General features: G+C 49.7%; 1 protein-coding gene across 1 annotated transcript; it reads left to right on the forward strand.

The window, feature by feature from the left end:
* Positions 1 to 486: 486 nt before the first annotated feature.
* Positions 487 to 17913, forward strand: CRKL (CRK like proto-oncogene, adaptor protein; the record flags this gene model as incomplete). The annotated part of the gene is made up of 3 exons (XM_080717946.1): positions 487 to 797; positions 9765 to 10230; positions 17779 to 17913. The coding sequence occupies 3 exons, from the start codon at positions 487 to 489 to the stop codon at positions 17911 to 17913; spliced, it is 912 nt and encodes a 303-aa protein (XP_080574072.1).
* Positions 17914 to 23264: the final 5351 nt, after the last annotated feature.

A 23264-nucleotide genomic window follows, 5' to 3' on the forward strand; every position in this document is an offset into this window, starting at 1 on the left:
AGACCGCGCGCGCTGGGCGGAGGGGGAGGTGGCCGGCTGCTTCTCCCGCGTCCGCCATTTTGTTGCTGTGGCTCTTGGGAACGGGCTCGGTAAAGCCGCCTCGGAGGCGCGACGCTCCTGGGAGTCCGGTGCTCCGGGGGACGGCGGGGCCGGCGCGGATCCGCGGGGCTGCGGCGCCGGCTCGTTCCAGGCCGGGAGTCACCGGGGCCCCGGTACGTCGGACGGCCCCCGAAGCCCGGGGCGGCCTCGGCTGCGGCTCGGCTCCGCCCGCCCTCGCCCTCGGGCGCTGCCCCGCGGTCGCCGAGCCGGCGCGCTCCGCGAGGCGGCCGCGGAGGATGCTGCGGGCCCGGAGCGGACGGGAAGGTGCGCGTGCGGCCGTCTGAGCGCGCTCGAGGTGTGCGGAGGCCCCGGCCGGCCCGCAGCGCCGCCGGCCACAGGCTCCCGCGCGGCGACCGCCGCCGCCCCGCCCGCCCGCCCGCCCGCACCATGTCCTCCGCCAGGTTCGACTCCTCCGACCGCTCCGCCTGGTACATGGGGCCGGTGTCCCGCCAGGAGGCGCAGACCCGGCTCCAGGGCCAGCGCCACGGCGTGTTCCTCGTCCGCGACTCCTCCACCTGCCCCGGGGACTACGTGCTGTCGGTGTCCGAGAACTCGCGCGTGTCCCACTACATCATCAACTCGCTGCCCAACCGCCGTTTCAAGATCGGGGACCAGGAGTTTGACCATCTGCCGGCGCTGCTCGAGTTCTACAAGATCCACTACCTGGACACCACCACGCTGATCGAGCCCGCGCCCAGGTCCGCAGCGCCGCGGAGGGTCGGGGCTGGGGTCGGTGGGAGAGTGAGTGCGAGTGTGCGGGCGCGGTGAACCCGACCCGCTCCGACGGAGTGGGACAGGATCTGGGTCACCGGGTGAGAGGATGTTTTCTAAACCTATTTACCAGGGGTTCCCACGCATCCCTTTTTGTCTTTTGCCACTTCAGCTGGCTATGTTATTAGCGTAATGGTTGCCGAGGGTCTCGCTAAATTGCTAAGGACGTACATTTTTGAGACTTTTCTCCGAAAATTCACAAATTGCACATCATTTAAGGTTCTTGGACCTTCAGCAGAACTCTCAGCTGTGGGTTAAGAACTGGAGTAGCCAGGCCTGGCAGCACACGCTTGTAATCCCGGTAGGTACTAGGAGGTCCTTAGGTTCTAGGCCAGCGGCTAACGGAGCAAGACCCTGTTTCAAAGTATTGATTTTATTTATTTATTTATTTATTTATTTATTTATTTATTTGCAGTACTGGGGATGGAACCCAAGGGCAGTCCAACTCCAAGCGACAGGCACCCCCAGCCCTAATTCTTTATTTTGAAACAGGGTCTCACTGAGTTGCAAAGGACCTTACCAAGTAGCTGAGGCTGTCTGCGAACCGCGATCCTCCTTTCTCAGCCTCCCAAATGCTGGGATTACAAGCTTTGCCACCACGCCCAGCTGTACTGATATTCTGATGCCAGGTTTAAATCGGACCACACTTCTTACTGTACATTAATTACAAAGAAATGAGAAAGGTACAGTTGCTTCAGCAAGGCCATTTTTAGGAAGATTTGTATCCCTGCTATCATAGATTAACATTTTAACCCCAAAAAGTATCAGGTGGCTTTTTCTGATTTTGAATGAACCCAATGGATTCTCTTTGTGCACACACATGGCTATTGTTGTTTTTATTGCAAATCAGTTTTTTATTTTCCCCTTGATCTTACTTGCGTATAAACCTTTTTTATTTTATTTTATTTTATTTTATTTTTTTATTTTTTGGCGGGTCTGGGGATGGAACCCAGAGGCATTGGACCTCTGAGCTACACCCCCTGCTCTATTTTATTTATTTATTTATTTATTTGCTTATTTGTTTTTTGTGGTACCAGGAATGGAACCCAGAGGCTTTCTACCTCTCAGCTACACTCCCAGACCTATTTTATATTTATTTGGAAACAGAGTCTCACTGAATTGCTGAGAGCTGAAGCTGGCTTTGAACTTGTGCTATCCTTCTGTCTCAGCCTCCTAAGCACTGGGATTACAAGCGTGTGCCACCACAGCCCTAAGTATAAGCATGAGTATAAACATTTTTTTTTTTTTTTTTGGTGGTACTGGGGTTCCTGGAAGCCCTTCTACCTCGGGGCTACACTCCCAGACCTATTTTTACATTTTCATTTTGGAAACAGGGTCTCCTAAGCCAGCACGCGGCTGGCTTCGAACCTGCACGATCCTCCTGTCTCCGCCTCCCAAGCGCGGGGATTACAAGCGTGCGCCACCACGCCCGGCGAGTATAAACATTTTAAAGCAGATGTGTTGGTGCAGTCTTATAATTCTAGTACTTGGGAGGCTGAAACAGGAGGATCACAGGTTTGTGGCCAGCCTCAGCTCCTTAAACAACTTAAATGAAACCTTTTTGTGTTTTGTTTTGTTTTTTGGTACTAGGGATGGAACCAGGGGCATTCTATCCCTAAGCTATACCCTTAGCCCTATTTTTTATTCTTTATTTTGAAACAGGGTCTCAACTGAGTTGCAAAGGGCCTCACTTAGTAGCTGAGGCTGTCCTCGAAAACTGATCCTCCCGTCTCAGCCTCCCAAATGCTGGGATTACAAGCATGTGCCACCATGCCCGGCGAGACCCTTTTTCAAAATAAAGAATAAAAAATAGGGCTGAAGGTGTAACTCAGAGGTAGAATGTCTCTGGGTTCAATCCCTAGTGCCACAAAAAATAAGCATTTTAAAGATATTAAAACCAGGCGTGGTGGTGCACGCTTGTAATCCCGTGCTTGGGAGGCAGAGACAGGAGGATCGTGCAGGTTTGAAGCCAGAGACCCTGTTTCCAAATTTAAAAAAGTATAAAATAGGTCTGGGAGTGTAGCCCCGGGGGATAGAAGGGTTTCCAGGAACCCCCGTACCACCACCCCCCCAAAAAAAATAGAAAAAAAATATTAAAGTTGTGCATGGTGGCACATGCTTGTAATCCCAGTACTTGAGAGGCTGAGATAGGATCTTAGGTTTGTGGCCAACCTCTGCAATTTAGTGAGGTCCTTTTGTCTTGGTGTGAGACTGTTTCAAAATAAAAAATAAGCCAGGTGTGATGGCACACACCTGTAATCCTAGTATTTGGGAGGTAAATAGGAGGGTGGCAGGTTCAAGGACAGCCTCAGCAACTTAGTGATACTCTCAGCAACCTACTGAGACCCTGTTTCAAAAGAAAAAAAAAAATTTTTAAAGCTGGGAGTGCAGCTCAGAGGTAGAATTCCCCTGGGTTCAGTGTGCAGTACCACAAAAATAAATAGGAGCCAGGTGTGATGATGCTTGTTTCTAATCCCAGTACTTAGAAGGCTAAGACAGGAATATCACAGATTTGCGGCCAGCCTCCAATTTAGTGGGGTCATCAGCAATTTAGCTGAGACCCTATTTTAAAAAAAAAGAAAACTAAACCAGGAGAGGTGGCACACGCTTGTAATCCCAGCATTTGGGAGGCTGAGACGGGAGGGTCATGGTTTGTGGGCAGCCTCAGCTGCTTAGGCCCTCTGCGACTTAATGGAACCCTGTTTCAAAATAAAGAATAAAAAATAGGGCAGAGGGTGTAGCTCGGAGGTAGAATGCCCCTGGGTTCCATCCCCAGACACACACGCACGCACGCGCGCGCGCGCTAGAACTAGGGTTGTAGCTCAGAGGTATAAAATGCCCCAGGGTTCAATATCCAGTACCATACATGTAGGGAGGAAAAAAGATATTAAGAGCCAGACACAGTGGGGAGCACCTGTAATCCTAGTACTTGGGAGGTTGAGACAGGAGGAACATGGGTTCAAAAAGCCTCAGGACCTAGTCTAGGGAGACCTTGTTTCAAAACAAAATGTTTTTAAAGTGTTGAATCAGTGGGGGTGTAGCTCACAAGTAGAATGCCTTGGGTTCAATCCCTGGCACTGCAAAATAAATAAAAGATACTAATAGGCTAGAGATCAGTGTAGTTAATTACCAAGGTAGAATGGCACTTATATTAATTCTATACTAGTGCAATTTCAGATTTTTTTTTTTTTTTTTTTTTTTGGTGGTACTGGGCGTGGAACCCAGAGGCTTTCTACCTCTGGGCTATCCTCCCAGACCTATTTTATATTTTATTTGGAAAAAGCGTCTCGCTAAGTTGCTGAGAGCCTCACTAAGTAGCTGAGGCTGGCTTCGAACCTGTGTGATCCTCCTGTCTCTGCCTCCCAAGGGCGGGGATTACAAGTGTGCGCCACCACCCCCGGCCTCCTTGATATTATTTGAGTATAATTTTTTAGTGTTTGTGGTACTGGGGATTGAACCCAGGGGTATTCTACCTCTGAGCTACACCCCAGCCCTATTTTATTTTTTATTTTGACACAGTCTCACTAGGTTGGTGAGAGTCTCACTACTTGCTGAGGCTGTCCTCAAACCTGTGATCCTCCTATCTCAGCCTTTCAAGTACTGGGACTACAGGCGTGTGTGTGTGTGTGTGTGTGTGTGTGTGTGTGTGTGTGTTACTGGGGATTAAACCCAGGAACATTCTGCCTTCGAGCTACACTCCTACCCCTATTTTTATTTATTTTTATTTTTTATTTATTTTGTGGTACTAGGGATGGAAGCCAGGGACATTCTACTCCCAAACTATACCCACAACCCTATTTTTGTTCTTTCTTTCTTTCTTCTTTTTTTATTCATTACTGGGGATGGAATCCAGGGGCATTCCACCTGAGAGATATCCCAGCCCTATTTTTTATTCTTTATTTTGAAATAGGGTCTCGCTGATTTACAAAGGACCTCACTAGTAGCTGAGGCTGTCTGGGAATCACAATCTTCCTATTTCAGCCTCCCAAATGCTTGAATGACAAGCATGTGTCACTACACGTTTCTGCCATTTATTTATTTACTTATTTATTTTATTTATTTATTTTTGTGCCCAGGACAATCTGTCTTTGAACTACACCACCAGTATTTTTTTCTTTCTGTGTGTGTGTGGGGGGGGGGGGAGAGAATGAGAATGTCTTGCTAAATTGTTGAGACCAATCTTAAACCTGTAATAATTGTCTCAGCCTCCCAAGTACTAGAATTACAGGTCAGTGCCACTGCCCCTGAATTTTTGTGCTTTCAGAAGCAAAAAAAGGGATAGAGATAGGAATGGGAAATGGCTTGGTTTATGAAGGCTACTGTATACCAAAGCCCAAAACTAAGCTCAAGGCATGTAATGGGAGTACACTGTGTTTAGAATCTCAGTCTGAAGCTGGGTATTGGTGGTGCATACCTGTAATCCCAGTAATTGGGAAGCTAAAACTGGGGGATTACAGGTTCATAGCTAATTTAAACAATTTAGTGGGGCTCTCAGCAAATTCATTATGACCCTGTTTCCAAATAATTAATTAGGGCTGGGGGCGGTGGCTCAAAGGTAGAATGCCCCTGGGTTCAATCCCCAGCCCCAAGAAAAAAAAAGAATTCGGGGTCTTGCTAAGTTGCTGAGGGCTTCCATGACTTTCCGAGGCTTGCTATAAACCCGTAGTCCTCCTTTCTCACTCTTCATAGCTACCAGTGTCTTTGTAACTTCCCCTCCCCAGGAGTTGGTTGTTTTAGTTCTTTAGCACGAATAAGGAAACCGTTCAAGACCAGCCTCTGCAGGTTACCTAGAGTCTCAGCAGCCAGACTCAGCTACTTAGTGAGGCCCACTGCATTTAGTGAGACCCTATTCCAAAATAAAGAATAAAAAATAGGGCTGGGGGTGTGGCTCAGAGGTAGAATGTCCCTAGGTTTAATCCTCGGTACTGCAAAAAAAAAAGAAAAAAATAGCCGGGCTTGGTAGCTCACTGAGGCTCGCAATCCTAGTACTTGGGAGGCTGAGACCGGAGGACCACAGGCTTTTGGTCAACCTCTGCTACTTAGTGAGGCCCTCAGCAACTGAGACCTTGTTTCAAAATTAGAAAAAAAATGGGGCTGGAGGTGTAGCTCAAAGGTAGAATGCCCTGGGTTAAATTCTATTTTTTATTCTTATTTTGAAACAGGGTCTCACTAAGTTGCAGAGGGCCTCACTGAGTAGCTGAGGCTGGCTGTGAATATGGGATCCTCCTGTCTCAGCCTCCCAAGTACTGAGATCACAAGCTTGTGCTACCACGCCCAGCCTAGGGCTTCATAGAAAGGGCAAGATACTTGACCTGGCAGAGTTGTGTATTCATGTCCTCAGTGGAATCAGTATGTAATTTGCAGTGGGGTTTGTTGTTGTTGTTGTTGTTGTTTGTTTTCTCTGTGGTACTGGGGGTGGAACCCAGGGGCATACTACCTCTGAGCTACACCCCCAGCCCTATTTTATATTTATTTTGAAACAGGGTCTCACTAAGTTGCAAAGGGCCTCACTAAGTAGCTGATGCCGTCCAGAAACTACAATCCTCCTGTCTCAGCCTCCCAAGTGCTGGGATTACAAATGTGCACCTCCACGCCTGGCCAATTTGCTGAAGTTGGTGTTTTTTGGTTTTTGTTTTGGAGTCTAGGGATGGAACCCAGGGCATTCTACATCTGAGCTATACCCTGCCCTATTTTTTTTATTCCTTATTTTAAAACAGGGTCTCACTAAGTTGCAGAGGCAGTCCTTGAACCACGATTCTCTGGTCTCAGCCTCCCGAAATGCTGGGTTTACAAGCCTCCACTAAGTCTGGCTTTGCAGATGTTCTTGATGAACTCTCTTCACCTGTGCCTGTGGAAGGGAGATGAAAGATAGTTTTATAATTATAGATTGCTTAGGGCAGGGATTATTGATTTCTCTTTCTCCTTAATTTTTGTTTGGGTTTTTGTTCGTTTGGGCTATTCGTTTGCAATGCTGGGAATCAAACCCAGGGCCTTGGCCGTGCCCGGCCAGCACCCTACCGCTGACCTACGCTGCAGATGATTGGAGCTGGTTCTGGGGCGCATTCTGCAAGGTGCTCGGCTAATCCACGCCGAGTCCGTCAGCGCAGGCACGGTGAGCTGTGCGGGCGGGCGCGGACTGACAGGTGACAGCTGTTGCTGTGGGGTTTGCCGTGGAGCTTTCTTAGGTGTTCATTTATTTTTGGTTTGCTTTTGCCCTGGGGTCCCACTGTGTTTCCAAAGCTGCCTGCACAAGTTGTGAACTCAAGTGATTCTCCAGCCTCAGCCTCCCAAGTAGCTGGGGCTCCAGGAGTGCGGCACTGCAGCCCGCATGGCATTCCTTCTAATGGCTAGATGAGGGGTGTATGTGTGTGTGTCAGTCAGTCAGTCACTGGGGCTTGAACCCAGGAGCCTTCTACTTCCAGGCGACACCCCCAACCCTATTTTGTGTTTAGGTGCTCTGAGAGTCTCTATTTGCTGAAGCTGTCCTCAAATCTGCTGTCCTCCTGTCTCAGCCTTCCAAGTATTGGGATTATAAGCATGTACTTCCATGCCTGGCTAGATGATGATTCTTATTTAAAAAAAAAATGGAATGTAGAGTTTTTTGTTTTAACTTGGCAACCATATAAACTCTTCTGATTTTTCTTTTTCTTTTGGTAGTGGTAATGTGGATGGAACCTAGGGGCTTTCTACCTCTGGGCTACACTCCCAGACGTGGGGGGGGGGGGACAGACTAGGGGTGGAACCCAAGGGCATTATGTTTTGTTTAGAAACAGGGTCTCACTACATTGCTGAGAGCCTCACTAAGTCGTCCTCCTGTCTTAGCCTCCCAAATCCTGGGATTACAAACATGCACCACCATGCCTGATGCTACTTTTTATGTTTTGAGAAGCCAGAGACAGGGGCCTTTGCCATCTTCTTTCTGTGTGCCAGGGAAGCATGCAGGATGGGAGCAGTTAGATTAGGGCCGGAGGGAAGTGTGTGGTGGTGGTGATAGGCCCAGGGAGGCAGTTACAGAACTTCTTGGAGGGTTGCTTTGGGTTTGGTTTTGGTTTTGGTGCTGAGGATTTGGTACTTCTGAGCTACATCCACAGCTCTATTTTATTTTTATTTTGAAACAGGGTCTTGTCTAGGTTTCTTAGAGTGTCACTACTTGCTGAGGCTGGCCTCAAACCTGCAATCCTCTTGCCTCCGCCTCCATGTACTAGGATTAAGGTGTGCACCACCACACCAACTTTGAGGTTTTATTTGTATTTATTTATTTGCTGTACTGGGGATAGAACCCAGGGGCATTTGACCTCTGAGCCACACCCCAGCCCTATTTTTTATTCTTTATTTTGAAACAGGGTCTCTCTGAGTTGTGAAAGGCCTCGCTGAGTAGCTGGGGCTGTCCTGGAACCACAATCCTCCTGTCTCAGCTTCCCAAATGTTGGGATTACAAGCATATGCCACCACGTCCAGCTTGTTATTTTTATATTTTTTGGTGATACTGGGGATTGAGCCAAGGGGCATTAAACCTCTATGCTATACCCCTAGCCATATTTTACTTTTATTTATTGACTTATTTTTTGCAGTATTGGGGATGGAACCCTCCAGGGACATTCTACCTCTGAGCTATACCTCCAGCCCTCTTCTTTATTCTTTATTTTGAAACAGGGTCTCACTGAGTTGCAAAGGGCCTCGCTAATTAGTAGCTGAGGCCGTCTGTGAACCACAGTCCTCCTGTCTCAGCCTCCCAAATGCTGGGATTACAAGCATGTGCCACCATGCCTGGGATTATTTTTATTTTGAAATAGGGTGTAACTATTTGCTAAGGCTATGCTCAAACCTGTGATCCTCCTATCTCCACTTCCCAAGTACTGGAATTACAAGTGTATACCACCACACCTGGCTCGAGATTTTAAAAATAAATTCAAACCAAGTATCTGTATGTAAAACAGATGGTGTGTGTGTGTGTGTGTGTGTGTGTGTGTGTGTGTGTGTGTGTGTACCTGACATGTAATTGGAAAACCAAATTCAGGTTATTAACTTTTGTTAAGATGCAGACTATAGAAAGTACAGGGTAGCAGGTGTGGTGGTACACGCTTGCAATCCCAGCATTTGGGAGGCTGAGACAGGAGGATTACGATACAAAGACAGCCCCTGCAACTTAGACCCTGTTTCAAAAAATAAAGAATAAGCTGGGAGTGGTGGCACACGCTTGTAATCCCAGCTCTTGGGAGGCTGAGACAGGAGGATCGCTCAGGTTTGAAGCCAGCCTCAGCTACTTAGTGAGGCTCTCAGCAACTTAGTGAGACCCTGTTTCCAAATAAAATATAAAATAGGTCTGGGAGGATAGCCAGAAGGTAGAAAGCCCCTGGGTTCCACCCTCAGTACCACCAAAAAAAAAAAAAAATGGGTCTGGGAGTATAGCCCAGAGGTAGAAATGAAATGCCCCTGGGTTCCGCCCCCAGTACCACCAAAAAAAAAAGTCTGGGAGAATAGCCTGGAGGTAGAAATGCCCCTGGGGTCCATTCCCAGTAAGGGGGGGGGGAGAAAAGTTGGGAGTGGTGGTGCATGCTTGTAATCTTAGCATTTGGGAGGCTGAGAAGGAGGATTGTGCAAGTTCGCAGACATCCTCAGATACCTAGTGAGACCCACACACAGAACTTAGTGAGACCCTGTTTCAAAATAAAGAATAAAAAATAGGACTGGAGGTGTAGCTTGGAGGTAAAATGCCCTTGGATTTAATCCCCAATATCACCAAAAAAAAAAAAGAAAAAGAAAAAGTACACTATGGCAGAAACTTCATTAGTGTGACTACAGAGAGGGAAATAATTCAAGAGTGGTTTATTAAGTTTGACCGACACTGGCCTACAGTAAGATTTTCTTTAGAGTGACTTGCTTTCTCTTTGAAGGTACCCAAGTCCACCAGTGGGATCTGTCTCCGCACCCAACCTGCCGACAGCAGAAGAAAGTCTGGAATACGTACGGACTCTCTATGATTTCCCTGGCAATGATGCCGAAGACCTGCCCTTTAAAAAGGGGGAGATCCTGGTGATAATAGAGAAGCCTGAGGAGCAGTGGTGGAGCGCTAGGAACAAGGATGGACGGGTGGGGATGATCCCCGTCCCTTACGTTGAAAAGCTCGTGAGGTCCTCGCCACATGGGAAGCATGGAAACCGGAATTCCAACAGCTACGGCATCCCAGAACCTGCTCACGCGTATGCGCAGCCTCAGACCACAGCTCCTCTGCCTGCAGTTTCCAGTAGTCCTGGGGCAGCGATCAGCCCCTTGCCATCCACACAGAATGGACCTGTCTTTGCGAAAGCAATCCAGAAAAGAGTACCCTGTGCTTACGACAAGACTGCCTTGGCACTGGAGGTAAAATATATTCAGAATGGCCTTGTGAGGCCTGTGACATTGAGTTTCGTTTTTAGTTTTAATTTAGTTTCTGCAAAGCAATGACTGCTCGGTTGAGATGCTATTCGTGGGATTTCGAGAACTGGGTGATGGTGGAGGGTGCGCTGCCAGTGTCTCGCTGCTTCTTACTGTTCCTGTTCCTTATTTCTCCCAAGTTCTTGGCCTCTTGCTCTTTCTTCCTGCTCTCTGGGCCTCACAGATTTAGTCTCAAAGTGTTGGTTTTCTTTCCAGTAAGGAAAGATGACTACAAAATAGACATGTGGGCTAGAGGCAAAATCAGCAGGCATGTGCGTAGTCAGTTGAATGGGTCTGTATTTCTGGTACTGTGACCAGTTGAAAAATACGAATAAATATCTTAGAATTTATTGTTGGAGCCAGTTGTGGTATGCACCTGTGGTAATCCCAGTGCCTAGAAGGCTGAGTCAGGAGGATCACAGTTGTCAGGCTAGCCTCAGCAATTTAGCGATACTCTGCAACTTGGTCATACCCTGTTTCAAAATAAAAAGGGCTAGGGCTAGCTAGACTTGGGGTACCCACTTGTAATCCCAGTACTTAGGAGGCTGAGACAGGAGGATCTCAGGTTTACTCAAAGAGTAAAATAAGGTTGGGGGTATAGCTCAGATTTCTCCCTGGGTTCCATCCCCAGTACCACCAAAAAAAGGGGGAGGAAGGAAAAGGTGGATGAAGGGTATAGCTCAGAAGTAGAATGCTCCTGGGTTCAACCCCTAGTACCAAAAAAAAGAAAAAAACGCTAGGACAAGAGGATCTCAAGTTTGAGATTAGCCTCACCTACTTAGACTCAGAAACCTAGCAAGGTCCTGTTTTCAAAAACAAAAAGAGCTAAGCCGGGCGTGGTGGTGCACACTTGTAATCCCAGTACTTGGGAGGCTGAGACAGGAAGGTCGTGTAGGTTCAAAGCCAGCCTCAGCAACTTAGTGAGACCCCGTTTCCAAAACAAAATATAAAACAGGTCTGGGAGTATAGCCCAGAGGTAGAAAGCCCCTGGGTTCCATCCTCGGTACCATTTAAAAAAAAAAAAATTTGACAAAACCAAAAGGCTGAGGGTGTAGCTCAGAGGTAGAATTTATGGCTGCGCATGATGGTGTGTGCCTGTGATCCTACTGCTTGATACCTGGAAAGCTGAGACAGGAGGACAGCAGGTTTTGTTTTGTTTTTTGTTGTTTTTTTGGCGGTACTGTGGGTGGAACCCAGGTGCATTCTTTCTACCTCCAAGCTACACTCCGAGCCTGTTTTTTTATTCTTTATTTTAAAACAAGGTCTCCTAAATTGCAGAGGGCGTCACTAATTAGCTGAGGCTGGGATCCTCCTGTCTCAGCCTCCCAAGTACTGGTATTACAGACGTGGGCCACCACATGCAGCTCACCTCTTGCTCTAAGATGGGTGTTAGAGACCTGCTGTGTATAGGTGTGTTCCTTGGCGTGTGCAACAGAAGGTTGTAGGGAGGAACACCAGGTTTAGTAGAGGAATGACTTGGAGTGCGGCTAATGATGTCTCTTAGGATGCTCCATCTCGTGGGCCATCATGTGGCCCTCCTCGCCCTCAGACCCCAGAGCCACAGGTGGCCACACCTAAGCCTCCTCACCCTGCGTGCCAGGTCGTCTGAGCCTCACATGGGCTTGGTTCTGGGCTACACCGAGCCTCAATGGGCCCTGAGAAATACACCTTTGCCACATTCTGCTTAATGGTAAATGTTTCTATGATTGATCATGTTGTCTTCTCAAAAGTATTAGGATAGCTGGGCATGGTGGTGCACGCTTGTAATCCCAGCATTTGAGAGGCTGAGACAGGAGGATCACAGTTCGCAGACAGCCTCAGCTACTTAGTGAGGCCCTGTTTCAAAATAAGAATTAAAAATAAGGCTGGGAATATAGCTCGGAGGTAGAATGCCCCTGGGTTCCATCCCCAGTACTGCCCAAAAAACCCCAAAGACTATTAGGATAATGACGCCTACCTGATTTTGTTGAAAACAACTCTCTTGGGACTGTTAAAAATAACTCAGCCAGGCCAGGCATGATGGCACACGCTTGTAATCCCAACATTCAGGAGGCGGAGACCTTAGTATCGCAGTTCACAGAAAGCCTCAGCTACTTGGCAAGACTCTTCGCAACACAGTGAGACCCCGTTTCAAAAATAAAGAGACTAGCCAGGCGTGGTGGCACACGTTTGTAATCCCTGCGCTTGGGAGGCTGAGACAGGAGAATCGCACGGATTCGAAGTCAGCCTCAGCTACTTAGGCTTTCGGCAACTTAGTGAGACCCTGTTTCCAAATGAAATATAAAAAAGGTCTGGGAGAGCCGGGCGTGGTGGCGCACCCTTGTAATCTCCGCGCTTTGGAGGCAGAGAGACAGGAGGATCGCGCAGGTTCGAAGCCAGCCGCGCGCGCTGGCTCAGGAGACCCTGTTTCCAAATAAAAATGTAAAAATAGGTCTGGGAGTGTAGGTCGGAGGTAGAAGGGCTTCCAGGAACCCCAGTACCACCAAAAAAAAAAAAAAAAAAAAAAAAAAGGTCTGGGAGTATAGCCCAGAGGTAGAAAGCCTCTGGGTTCCACCCCCAGTACCATCAAAAAAAAAGAGCTGGGGGTGTGGCTCAGAGGCACCATGCCCCTGGGTTCCATCCTCAGTACCACAAAAATTAAAACTCAGCCGACCTGATAATCCCAGTACATGGGAGGCTGAGAGACAGGACATCACAAGTTCCCAACCAGCCTCAGTAACTTCAGGAGGCCCTCTGCAACTCAGAAAGATCCTGTTTTAAGATAAAAAATAAAATAGGCTGGGGTGTAGCTCAGAGGTAGAATGCCTCTGGGTTCTATCCCCAGTACCACCCCCCTCAAAAAAAGAGACCTCTCTTGGGACTGTTGTAATTAGGTTACTGGGAAAAAGTATTAAAGTTAAAATGAGAAACAGACAAGTAGGACAGAATGTGCCAGGATCGTAAGCTTCCTTATTCCCCTTGATAGTGCTACAGAGAATGATGGCCTGGGGGAGCTGCGTTCCTTGAATTGTTTTGCAGCCGTGGAAATTGAACCCAGGGGCATTCTACCTCCTAGCTACACTCTCAGCCCTGTTTGTTTGTTTTGCAGTACTGTGGATTGATTCCACAGCATTCTACCTCTGAGCTACAACACCCCAGCCCTGTTTTTGATTCTTTATTTTGAAACAGGGTCTCACTGAGTTGAGGGCCTCACTAAGTAGCTGAGGCCAGCCGCGAACCTGCGATCCTTCTGTCTCAGCCTCCCAAGTTCTGGGATTACAAGTATGCACCACCATGCCCGGCTTTTGAATTATTTCAAAAAGTTGTTTTTCATAAAGTTTGGTATTTCAAAGACTCTTGCTGCAAGTAGTGAGTTTTTAAAACTTGTCTGTTAGCCATTTTCTTTTCTTGCTTTTCAAGAAGTGAGTTGATGCTGTGATTTCATTGAAAAGAGAACACTTGGTGACCTGCATAAAGTGAACTGTGAGTGGCCCTCCTTTTCTTACATAGCAGAGCTCTTTGGTACCTGGCTGTGGTGAGACTAGAAAGGCTCCTGGGAAAGGCAGGTCATTCACTACCAGGAAGTTCTCCGAGCTGGGTAGGGTGTGGACGTGGTGGCGCACACTTGTAAGCCCGTATTTCGAAGGCTGAGACAAGAGGATCACAAGTTTGAGGATGGCCTCAGCAAGTAGTGAGATGCTCATCAACCTACTGAGACCCTCTTCCTTCCTTCCTTCCTTTCTTTCTTTTTTGTACTACTGGGGATTGCATTCTACCTCCAAGCTACACCCCCCGACCCTCTTTTTTTTTTTTTTTTTTTTTTTTTTGTGGTACTGGGGTTCCTGGAAGCCCTTCTACCTCTGGGCTACACTCTCAGACCTATTTTTACATTTTTATTTGGAAACAGGGTCTCCTAAGCCAGCATGCGCTGCTGGTTTCGAACCTGCACAATCCTCCTGTCTCTGCCTCCCAAGCGCGGGGATTACAAGCGTTGCGCCTACATGCCCGGCAAATTTGTCCAGGTTTGATTTCACGTTTTCCCAGTTTACATTTTGTAGAATTTTCCATCCTCCCTCTGGTAGCCCTACACACACATTGAAACCAGAGGTGCTCTCCACGGCGCTGCATCTCCAGTCCCTATTACTTTTTATTTTGTGACAGGCTTGCCTCACATTTGGGCTCCTCCTGCTTGGCATCCCAAGGACTGGGGCCCAGGTGCCGCTGCCTTATCCAGCTCGTCCTCTCTGCCTCGCCACTGAGCAGAGAGGCTCAGGCCTTTATGTCTGCCATTGTGCTCTGGTGCACCGCTCGCCGATGTGTCTGAACCAACACTTCGTGGGGAATCTCTCCCTACCAGATGCAGACATCCCTTCGTCTCGGCTGCTTGTCCCTCTGGGCTTCTCGGGGCTCTCATCTGCCAGGGTCCTCAGTGTGCTTTGTGCCTGTCACGTCTCCTGCCATTGTGTTTTTGGAGTTTCTTCTTGGATTGTCTTTCCCCATTTTGAAACCCTTAGTCACCAGATCGGCTATGGCCTCTGAAGCTTATGAACTGGCCTTCCCGCGACCCATGCACTGCCTTCTCCACTAGCTGGCCTGCAGTGCTGGACTTTCATAGCAGGTGGTTTGGTTTCCGTGTCTTCGTTGCTGCTTCTGTGCACGGAGAGGTGTGTACAAAGCAAATGTAGGTGCAAGTTTCAAGGTGGGTTTCACTCTCCGTTAGGGTGAGCCCGTTGATCCCCAGTTGTCTATGGTCTTGACAAGGCCATCATGCCTGGCTCTGGAGGTGCAGATAAGGATAAGGCTGTAGTGACCTCCTGCAATGGCTGCTCTTCCTCACCTCCTGTCCAGGAATGGGAAGCCTTCTTCCTAAGGCTCGGCAGAGATGTGCGCAAGCCAGCGCCCACCTTCCTAAGAGAGGCTTTCAGGTGAAACCGGGTTCAGTGCACGTGTCGGTACCCAGTGACACAGAAGGCTGAGGCAGGAGGGCTGGAAGCTCTGGGTTACCCTGGGAAACTTGGTTAAACCCGGTCTGTTTCAAAATAAAAAATAAGCCAAAACTGGGCATGGTGGCGTGCATTTGTAATCCCAGCGCTTGGCTACTTAGTGAGGCTTTCAGCAACTTAGACCCTGTTTCCAAATAAAGTATAAAATAGGTCTGGGAGTATAGCCCGAAAGTAGAAAAGCCCCCCCTGGGTTCCACCCCAGGACCACACACACACACACACACACACAAACACACACACACACACACACACAGGCATGGTGGCACATGCCTGTAATCCCAGTACTTGGGAGGCTGAGAGGAGGATCTCAGGTTCAAGGCCAGCCTCAGCAATTAGTCAAGACTGTTTCAAAAGAAAAATAAAGTAGGGCTGAGGGTCTAGCTCAGAGATAGCATGCCCTAGGCTTCAGTCCTTACTACCTTAAAATGAAAGGGGTTGGGGATGTAGCTCAGTAGGACAGTGCCTTTGGGTTCGGCCCCCAGTACCATACAGAAGGAAAAGAATGAAGAATTTAAGGTGTGCTTGCTTGATCACATACTACGTAGAGAATGAGTATCTGACTGTCCTTGTTGAACGCGCCTGTTATCGTAAGGCCCTCCAGGACTTAGGCTCTCTGGGACTTAGTGAGACCTTGTTTCAAACTTAAAAAAAGCAAGGCCGGGCATGGTGGCGCACGCTTATAATCCCCGTGCTTGGGAGGCAGAGACAGGAGGATCACGCAGGTTCGAAGCCAGCCGCGCGCACTGGCTCAGGAGACCCTGTTTCCAAATAAAAATGTAAAAATAGGTCTGGGAGTGTAGACCGGAGGTAGAAGGGCTTCCAGGAACCCCAGTACCACCCAAAAAAAAAAAAAAAAAAAAAGCCAGGCATGGTGGCACACGTTTGTAATCCCAGATCTTGGGAGACTGAGGCAGGAGGATGCCCTCCTGTGCCTGTCGTGCGGATTCCACCCCTTTGCTGGGTGCTTCCCAGGGGCATGACCAGTAGGGGCGTGGTGGGGCCATTTACCAGAATCACTACCTCACTGGGTGTGGCTGACAGTTCTCAGACTGCATCATTCGTTGATACAGGAAATCCTCCAGAGTCAGAAGGAGACAGACTTGGAGCCACCTGAGTGGTCTGCCACACTCATAGCCACTAAGAACAGGGCAGGCAGTCCTGCACTGTGCCGCCCTACACCTGTCCTGAGCAGGAAAAACACTTGTTTCTGGTGTTTGGTTTTAGACCTTGGTTTTGTTTGTATAGTATTCAAGTTGTATCTTTGTGTATCCTAAGTATGAGGTACAGAAGAAAGCCCAGGACTCTGGTGAGGAGAAACACCTGCGGTGGTGCTTACTGTCTGCATGTGAGGCTTTGGGAAGAGCTTTGAGTGGCCTGCAGGACTAGCTTAACCCTGTTTCAAAATGAAGAATAAAAAATTGGGCTGGTGGTATAGCTTGGAGGTAGAATGCCCCTGGGTTCAACCCCCAGCACCACCAAAATAAACAAAAAAATTCCAGTACTTGGGAGGCTGAGACAAGAAGATAGCAGGTTCGGGAACCATTTCAGCAGGTAGTTAGACTCATCAATGTAACAGGACCCTGTTTCAAAATAAAAATTTGCTGTGGGTATAGCTCAGAAATTGAATGTCAGCTGGGAGTGGTGGTGCACGCTTAGAATCCCTGCTCTTGGGAGGCTGAGACAGGAGGATCTCACAGGTTCAAAGCCAGCCTCAGCTACTTAGTGAGGCTCTCAGCAACTTAGTGAGACCCTGTTTCCAGATAAAATAGAAAATAGGTCTGAGAATATAGCCTGGAGGTCGAAAGCCTCTGGGTTCCACACCTAGTACCACAAAAAAAAAAAGAGAGAGAGAAATTGAATGTCCTTGGGGTCTATCTCCAGTACCCTTACCTCCCACCACCATTAAAAAAAATAAAAAATAAAAAACAACCTTGTTTGGTTGTCTCTCCCCACCGTCTGAGAGCTGTCACCCTCCAAGTCCCCTCCTTTTCTCTGTGGTCTTCTCCAGAAGATGGATTTGCCCATGTGTGTGGAGTGCAGTGAGCAGAGCAGGCCCTGAGCTAGGGTGCCGTGGGCGGGGACAGGGTGGAGAGCAGAGGACGGGCTGGTGTGCCTGACCCCACCCCACGGCTGGCTGGACACTAGTGTCAGGGAAGGGAGGCGACTCTAGGTGCCTGGCACATCAGAGAACGCGGGGATGGGCCAGAGTGTGGTTGGAGGGGGAGGAGGCTGGGAATACCATGACTGTTATGGAGGTGACCGTGGCAGCGGCTGGGGAAGCAGAGCTGGGGTGGTCAGCGGGAGACCGTGTGTGGCCTGCCCGGCTCTTGGTGAGCGAGGGCTTTCTCTGCAATTTGTCCCAAGTGAGTTTGAGTGGCAGGAAGGAGACAGGTCCCTCTGCTCCCCTCGCGTTTGAGTCCTTCCTGTGGGAAGGGTAGTGCTTCTCCTTGTGTGTATACTCTCCATTTTTTGTTGGCAGGGCATCCTAACCCTTTTCTCTCCGTCCCTGCAGGTTGGTGACATTGTGAAGGTCACGAGGATGAATATAAACGGGCAGTGGGAAGGCGAGGTGAATGGGCGCAAAGGGCTGTTCCCCTTCACGCACGTCAAAATCTTCGACCCTCAGAACCCGGATGAGAACGAGTGAGCGCTGCTGCCCCGTCCTGCTGCTTCGCCCGCCTGTCACGTCCTCGCAGTGGGAAGCATTCTCTCAGGCGAGCCTCACCGCACTGCCGACGTCAGCTGGCTGCACGCTGGTGTCTTGTGCACGTCCGCAGTGCGCGGCAGCCGTCTCCTGGCATCTGTATCATAGCAGCCCTATTGTCACAGAGTAGCCCGTCCTAGAGTTCTTTTGGAACGTAAACTGGAAACGCTGGTGGAGGGGCTGGCCAGGAGGCCTCCCATCGCCGCCCTGCTCGTGGTGCGCTCGTTCTGTCCTGTTCATCCGAGAGAGAGCGCTTGCAGCACGGCGGCTCCGCCACCCACTTGTCTTTCTTTGAACAACAGAGGAAATGAACCTTAAGAGAGAATTCTGTCCTAAATCCCTCAAATCTGGCCTTTTTTTCATTTTTTGGGTTTGGTTTGGCTTTTGGAAGACTAATTAGGCTTATGTGTTCTGAACAGATTTTTAAGTAGCAGGTCGGGCTTTTGTGATAGTCCAAATGACTGCCTCTGAGCTTCTGCGCCGAAGCTGCTGTGACTGCAGGAGCAGGAAGAGCTCCCCGAGGCGCGGAGCCGTGGCTGCAGCGGGACCTTGTGTCGACACACAGCAGAAAAGCTCACGGGGCGCTGTCGTGGTTGCCAGGCTGTGTCCAGCCTCTGGATTACTTTGTTCTCAAAAGCTTCCAAGTAGGGTGGTGCGGGGAAGATTTTCTTACCTTGTTCGCCAGTGACAAGAGCTGGGCGGGGTGCTTGGCCAGTTTTCTGTGAATGTACCCCTTCAAGGCATACAACTCAGAGTTCTTTAGAAAATAAGGTTGTTCATAGAATCATTGGACCTGCCGATGAGTCTACATTGGGTCATTGAGTTCTGCTCACTGAAGCCCACTCAGCCCTCTCCCCTGGCCCAAGTTCCCAGCTGGGCTGCCGGAGAAAGGTGGCGCTGCCCGTGCCGGCTCCGCGGTGTGCACAGCCGGCCATGGTGCTCCAGGCAGGCCCGATCCTGGAAGTGGGCTCCCACGTTCAGGTCCGTGTGCTGGTGACTAGGGCAAACCTTAACCACTTTTCAGTTCATTGATGTCTAAGCGTTTGTTAGCTGAGAGACGAGTTTATACAAGCCCGCTGGTACCAGTGGGGCTATCCCTCTGCTGCACGTGGCCATTTGGAACTCGGAGCCTCCACGCAGTTCAGTCAGCTCTCCCTCCTGGACCCTGGAGAAGACAAGCCTCGCACTGAATGAGTGCAGCAGACCTAGATGCGTGGCAGCGACCGAGTGCGCCCAGGCGTCCGCTTCAACTGTGGCCCTCCTGCTGGAGGTTCTTGGGGTTTGAGGTTCAGAGCAGTATATTCTGGGAACAGAACTAGTGAGACCAGTTTCCTTTTTTTCAATTTCTCTTGAAATCAGTATACCGTCAGACTGACAACTGCCAAATGAAAACATCTTGAGCGTGTTCCTATGGCAAAATAACAACAGTCGGCTGGAGTGGTCACCATGGCTGTCTGGGTTTCCTGAAAGGGGCTTAGCGATCTCCTCCTTACCTGGTTTGTTTTGGTTGCCTTTGTTGGCTAAGTCTGGTAGCGGGCCTCTTCTGAGTTGAGGCCCAGCCTAACACCCACAAGTAGTGGGCTTGTGACAAGAGTCCTGGGTTTTGCCTATAAACCGCTTACCTTTTAGCCAGTGGCCTGCTTCTGCCTGGCCCCTGTTGGCCCCTGAGTGGTGTGTGTGGCCATGTTCAAACAGAGCATAAGCCCTAACTCCCTCCCCTGTTGTTGTGACACTGGGGATGGAACCCAGAGGTGCTTGGCCACTGAGCTATATCCCCAACCTGCCCCCCTCCCTTTTTTCTTTTTTGAGACAGGCTCTTGTTAAGTTACCCAGGCTGGCGTAGAACTTGGGAACGTCATGCATCAGCCTCCTGAGTTGCTGGGATTACAGGCATGCGCTACCATGCTCACCTTTAGGCCTTTTATTTTTTGTTTTTACTTTTTTAGTACTGGGGATTGAACCCAGCGACATTCTGCACTGCACTACATCCCCAGCCCTTTACTTTTTATTTTGAGACAGGATCTCACCAGATTGCCCATGCTGGTCCTAAACTTGTGATCCTCCTGCCTCGGCTTTCCAGATCACTGAGATTACAGCGTGCCGCGGCTCCGAGCCTGCAGCCTTTTAAACCAGATTGAGCTGAAAGGCGCCGCCTTTGGATCCCAGCAGTCGGGTCAGAGCAGGAACGTGCATGAGCGTTTGGGAAGCAGGGCTTCCTTTGGGCTGGCCCTGGCCATCAGGAAGACCCGCCCTGGGCTCACAGTCAGGACGAGTGCGGAGCCGGAGCACAGCTCCGTGATGAACGGCTTCCGGAGACTCAGCGCAAAGTAGGTGAGCCTGAGCTCCGAGCTCTCAAGGTATGTGCCAAACGCAGTAACCTTTCAACTGAGAACCTAGCCCGTGTTTTAATCAAGCAGGGAAATTCTTTTTCACACTAAATAACGGAGCGCAAGCCACAGCTTGGGGCCTGGTGCCCGCTGGTCTGGGAAGGCGGTGCGCTTCAGGAGCAGTGCACACATGACCCCGAGGCGGCTTTCCTCTTTTGATTGTTACTGCTACAAGCTCTTCTCTACTGGGTCGTAGAACTACTTGGAAGTCAGAGGAACTCACTGTGGTTATTCACCTGGATAGGAAACAAGCTTTGTGCTGAGGGCATTGACAGTGCTAAAACCTCGCCTGTCCTGGGGAGGACCTCCGTCCTTGGAGCCGTCTGCTCGTCCCTGCACCACGTGGTGCCTCCTGGAGACATGCCAACCAAGGTGGGCTGTTGGTGACTGGCCACCCGGACACGCTCTGCCGCCGCGCCAGGAACACGTGCTCAGAGGAATAGGAACAGCTTCTTTTTTGAAAAGGGATGATGTGTTTTGTGCCAGGTGTTTATAATTTAATCCTTTAATATTATGTTCATTAATCTCTTAAAATGAGCGAATTCTCGATTGTTTTAACACAGTACCTAAGACTAATGCTTTCTGTGGACACCACTGAGCCCTGCTCAAGCCCCACCCTCCGGACTGGAGAGCCACGTCCCTGGCGACTGCTGTCAGCGCGAGCACTGAGCTGGCTGTGTCTTCTAGAGGAGCAGGACAGTTCTGAGACAGGACCGTTGTCCCTGCAGGAGGAACAGTGGCCTTGCTTCTTGACGGTCTTCACTGTGTGTTTTAAAACAACATAAAACTCTTTTGACCTGTAACTTAAAGATCATAAACTTCAGGCAATAATATTTTCTGTGTAAGCTCTTAAAATTATTTTTGGGGATCATAGCTTGTTTTATTTTGTGCTATAAAATTAACAGTATTAAATGACTTATATTCTTAGAATACATCGAGTGTCTTTTCTTAACAGATTAGTGCCTTTTTATTTTTGTATTCCATCTTTCGTTACTGGTCCCAGCATCCAAACCCTTGTTCCATGGCCTGTTTGTACATTGTCTCAATAAAACTTGCATCAGCCGGTGGTGGCGGCGGCCTCAGTGTTTTAGTGTCTACTGTCAGCCCCCGCCAACCTCCGGAGCAGTTACGCAGTGTCCAGTGCCCCTCAGAGGCCCACTGCTGCTGCCCAGACCCACCCCTCCTTGCACTCAACACTCCGGCCTCCCCTGAGCACCAGGGTCCGCGTCCATGTGCACACATGCTGCGTGCAGAGGACAGCGCCTGCCACTCGGGCAGCTCAGCCTCGGGGGCACGGGGCAGTGGTGCCTGTGCCTGTGCCACCACAGAGGAAAAGGGCGGTCTCCCTTCTCCCAGGAGGCCTCAAGGCCTCTGCCACGTGGAGGTGGGGGGGGGGGGCTCGAGCTAAGCAGAAGCCTGCACAGCAAGCAGCCAGTCCCAGGCAGAGCATGTGCCATCTGGCTTTCTTGTCTTTACTTTTTGGTGCTGGAGGTTGAACCCAGGAAGTTCTACCTCTCAGCTATATCCCCAGCCCTATTTTTTCTTTATTTTGAAACAGGATCTCCCTGAGTTGCAATGGGCCCCATTAAGCAGCTGAGGCTGGCCGCAAACTGCAGTCCTCCTGTCTCAGCCTCCCAAATGCTGAGATTATTAGCTTGTGCCACCACGCCCAGCTTTGAATCGGGTTTTGCTAGCTTGCTGAGGCTAGTCTTGAACCTGCAACTCTTCTGTCCACTTTCTGAAGCCCTCCTGTGTCTACAGCCCTCGTGAACGTTGGGCACCTTCAGTAACACTTGGTGGTGTGGCGCCTGCTGCCTTCCCTCCCAGGCCCCGCGCTTGAGCCAGGGCCCTGACCCCATGTCTGTGATCAGGAAAGAAACCCCTCTTCTGTGGCCTGCACTGGCGCTTCAGACCGCTCTGCAGAGATGGGGCTGGCATCCGGCTGTCCACAGAGCCTGCACCTGCCACGGCCTGACTTTAGACCTAGGGTGGTGGGGTGGGAGGGCCATTGCGTGCCCTCTGGCCTGCCCAACTTCTGGCCCCAAGGAACCAGGCGCCAGTACAGAGCAGGCAGTTCTTCCAGCCCTAAAATGGGGCGGTCCCCAGTGCAGGACAGCCCTACCCACGAGCCAGGGAGGCCTCTGGGGAACCCGGAGGGAGGGATGGCAAGGGAACTGCTGGGGATGTAGATCAGGAGTAGAGCATCCTGGGCTTAAACTCAAGTACTGCAAAATAAAAGCCAGGTGTGGCACTCCGGCAAGCCCAGTACTAGGGAGGGTCACAGGTTTGAGGAGAGCCCCAGCAAGTAGTGAAACTCATCAGCCTAGTGAGACCCCGTTTCAGAATTAAATAGGGCTGGGGATGCAGTTGACAGGTAGAAGGCCCCTGGGTTCAATCCTAAACACCAAAGGAGAAAGAAAACCATAACACTATTAAAAGCCCTTTGTAGATTTTTTTTTTTTTTTTTTTTTTTTTTTTTTTTTTTTTTTGCGGGTCTGGGGATGGAACCCAGGGGCATTCAACCTCCGAGCTACACCTCCTGCCCTATTTTTTATTCTTTATTTTGAAACCGGGTCTCACTGAGTTGCAAAGAGCCTCACTAAGTAGCTGAGGCTGTCCGCGAACCGCGATCCTCCGGTCTCAGCCTCCCAAATGCTGGGATTACAAGCGTGCGCCACCACGCCCGGCTCCTTTGTAGATAATTTTTAGTGGCTGAACAATAGGCCATTTGGCAGAAGCAGTTTTATGAGGGTAGTACTGGGGATTGAACCTAGGGACATTCTCCCAAGCTATACCCCTAGCCCTATTTTATTTTATTTTGAAACGGTCTAAGTTGCTGAGAATCTCTTTAAGTTGCCAGGGCTGGTTCTGAACCTGCAATCCTCGTCTCAGCCTCCCAAGTACCAG

This window comes from Muscardinus avellanarius (genome assembly GCF_963383645.1).
Source record: "Muscardinus avellanarius genome assembly, chromosome: 21".
Lineage (NCBI taxonomy): Eukaryota > Metazoa > Chordata > Mammalia > Rodentia > Gliridae > Muscardinus > Muscardinus avellanarius.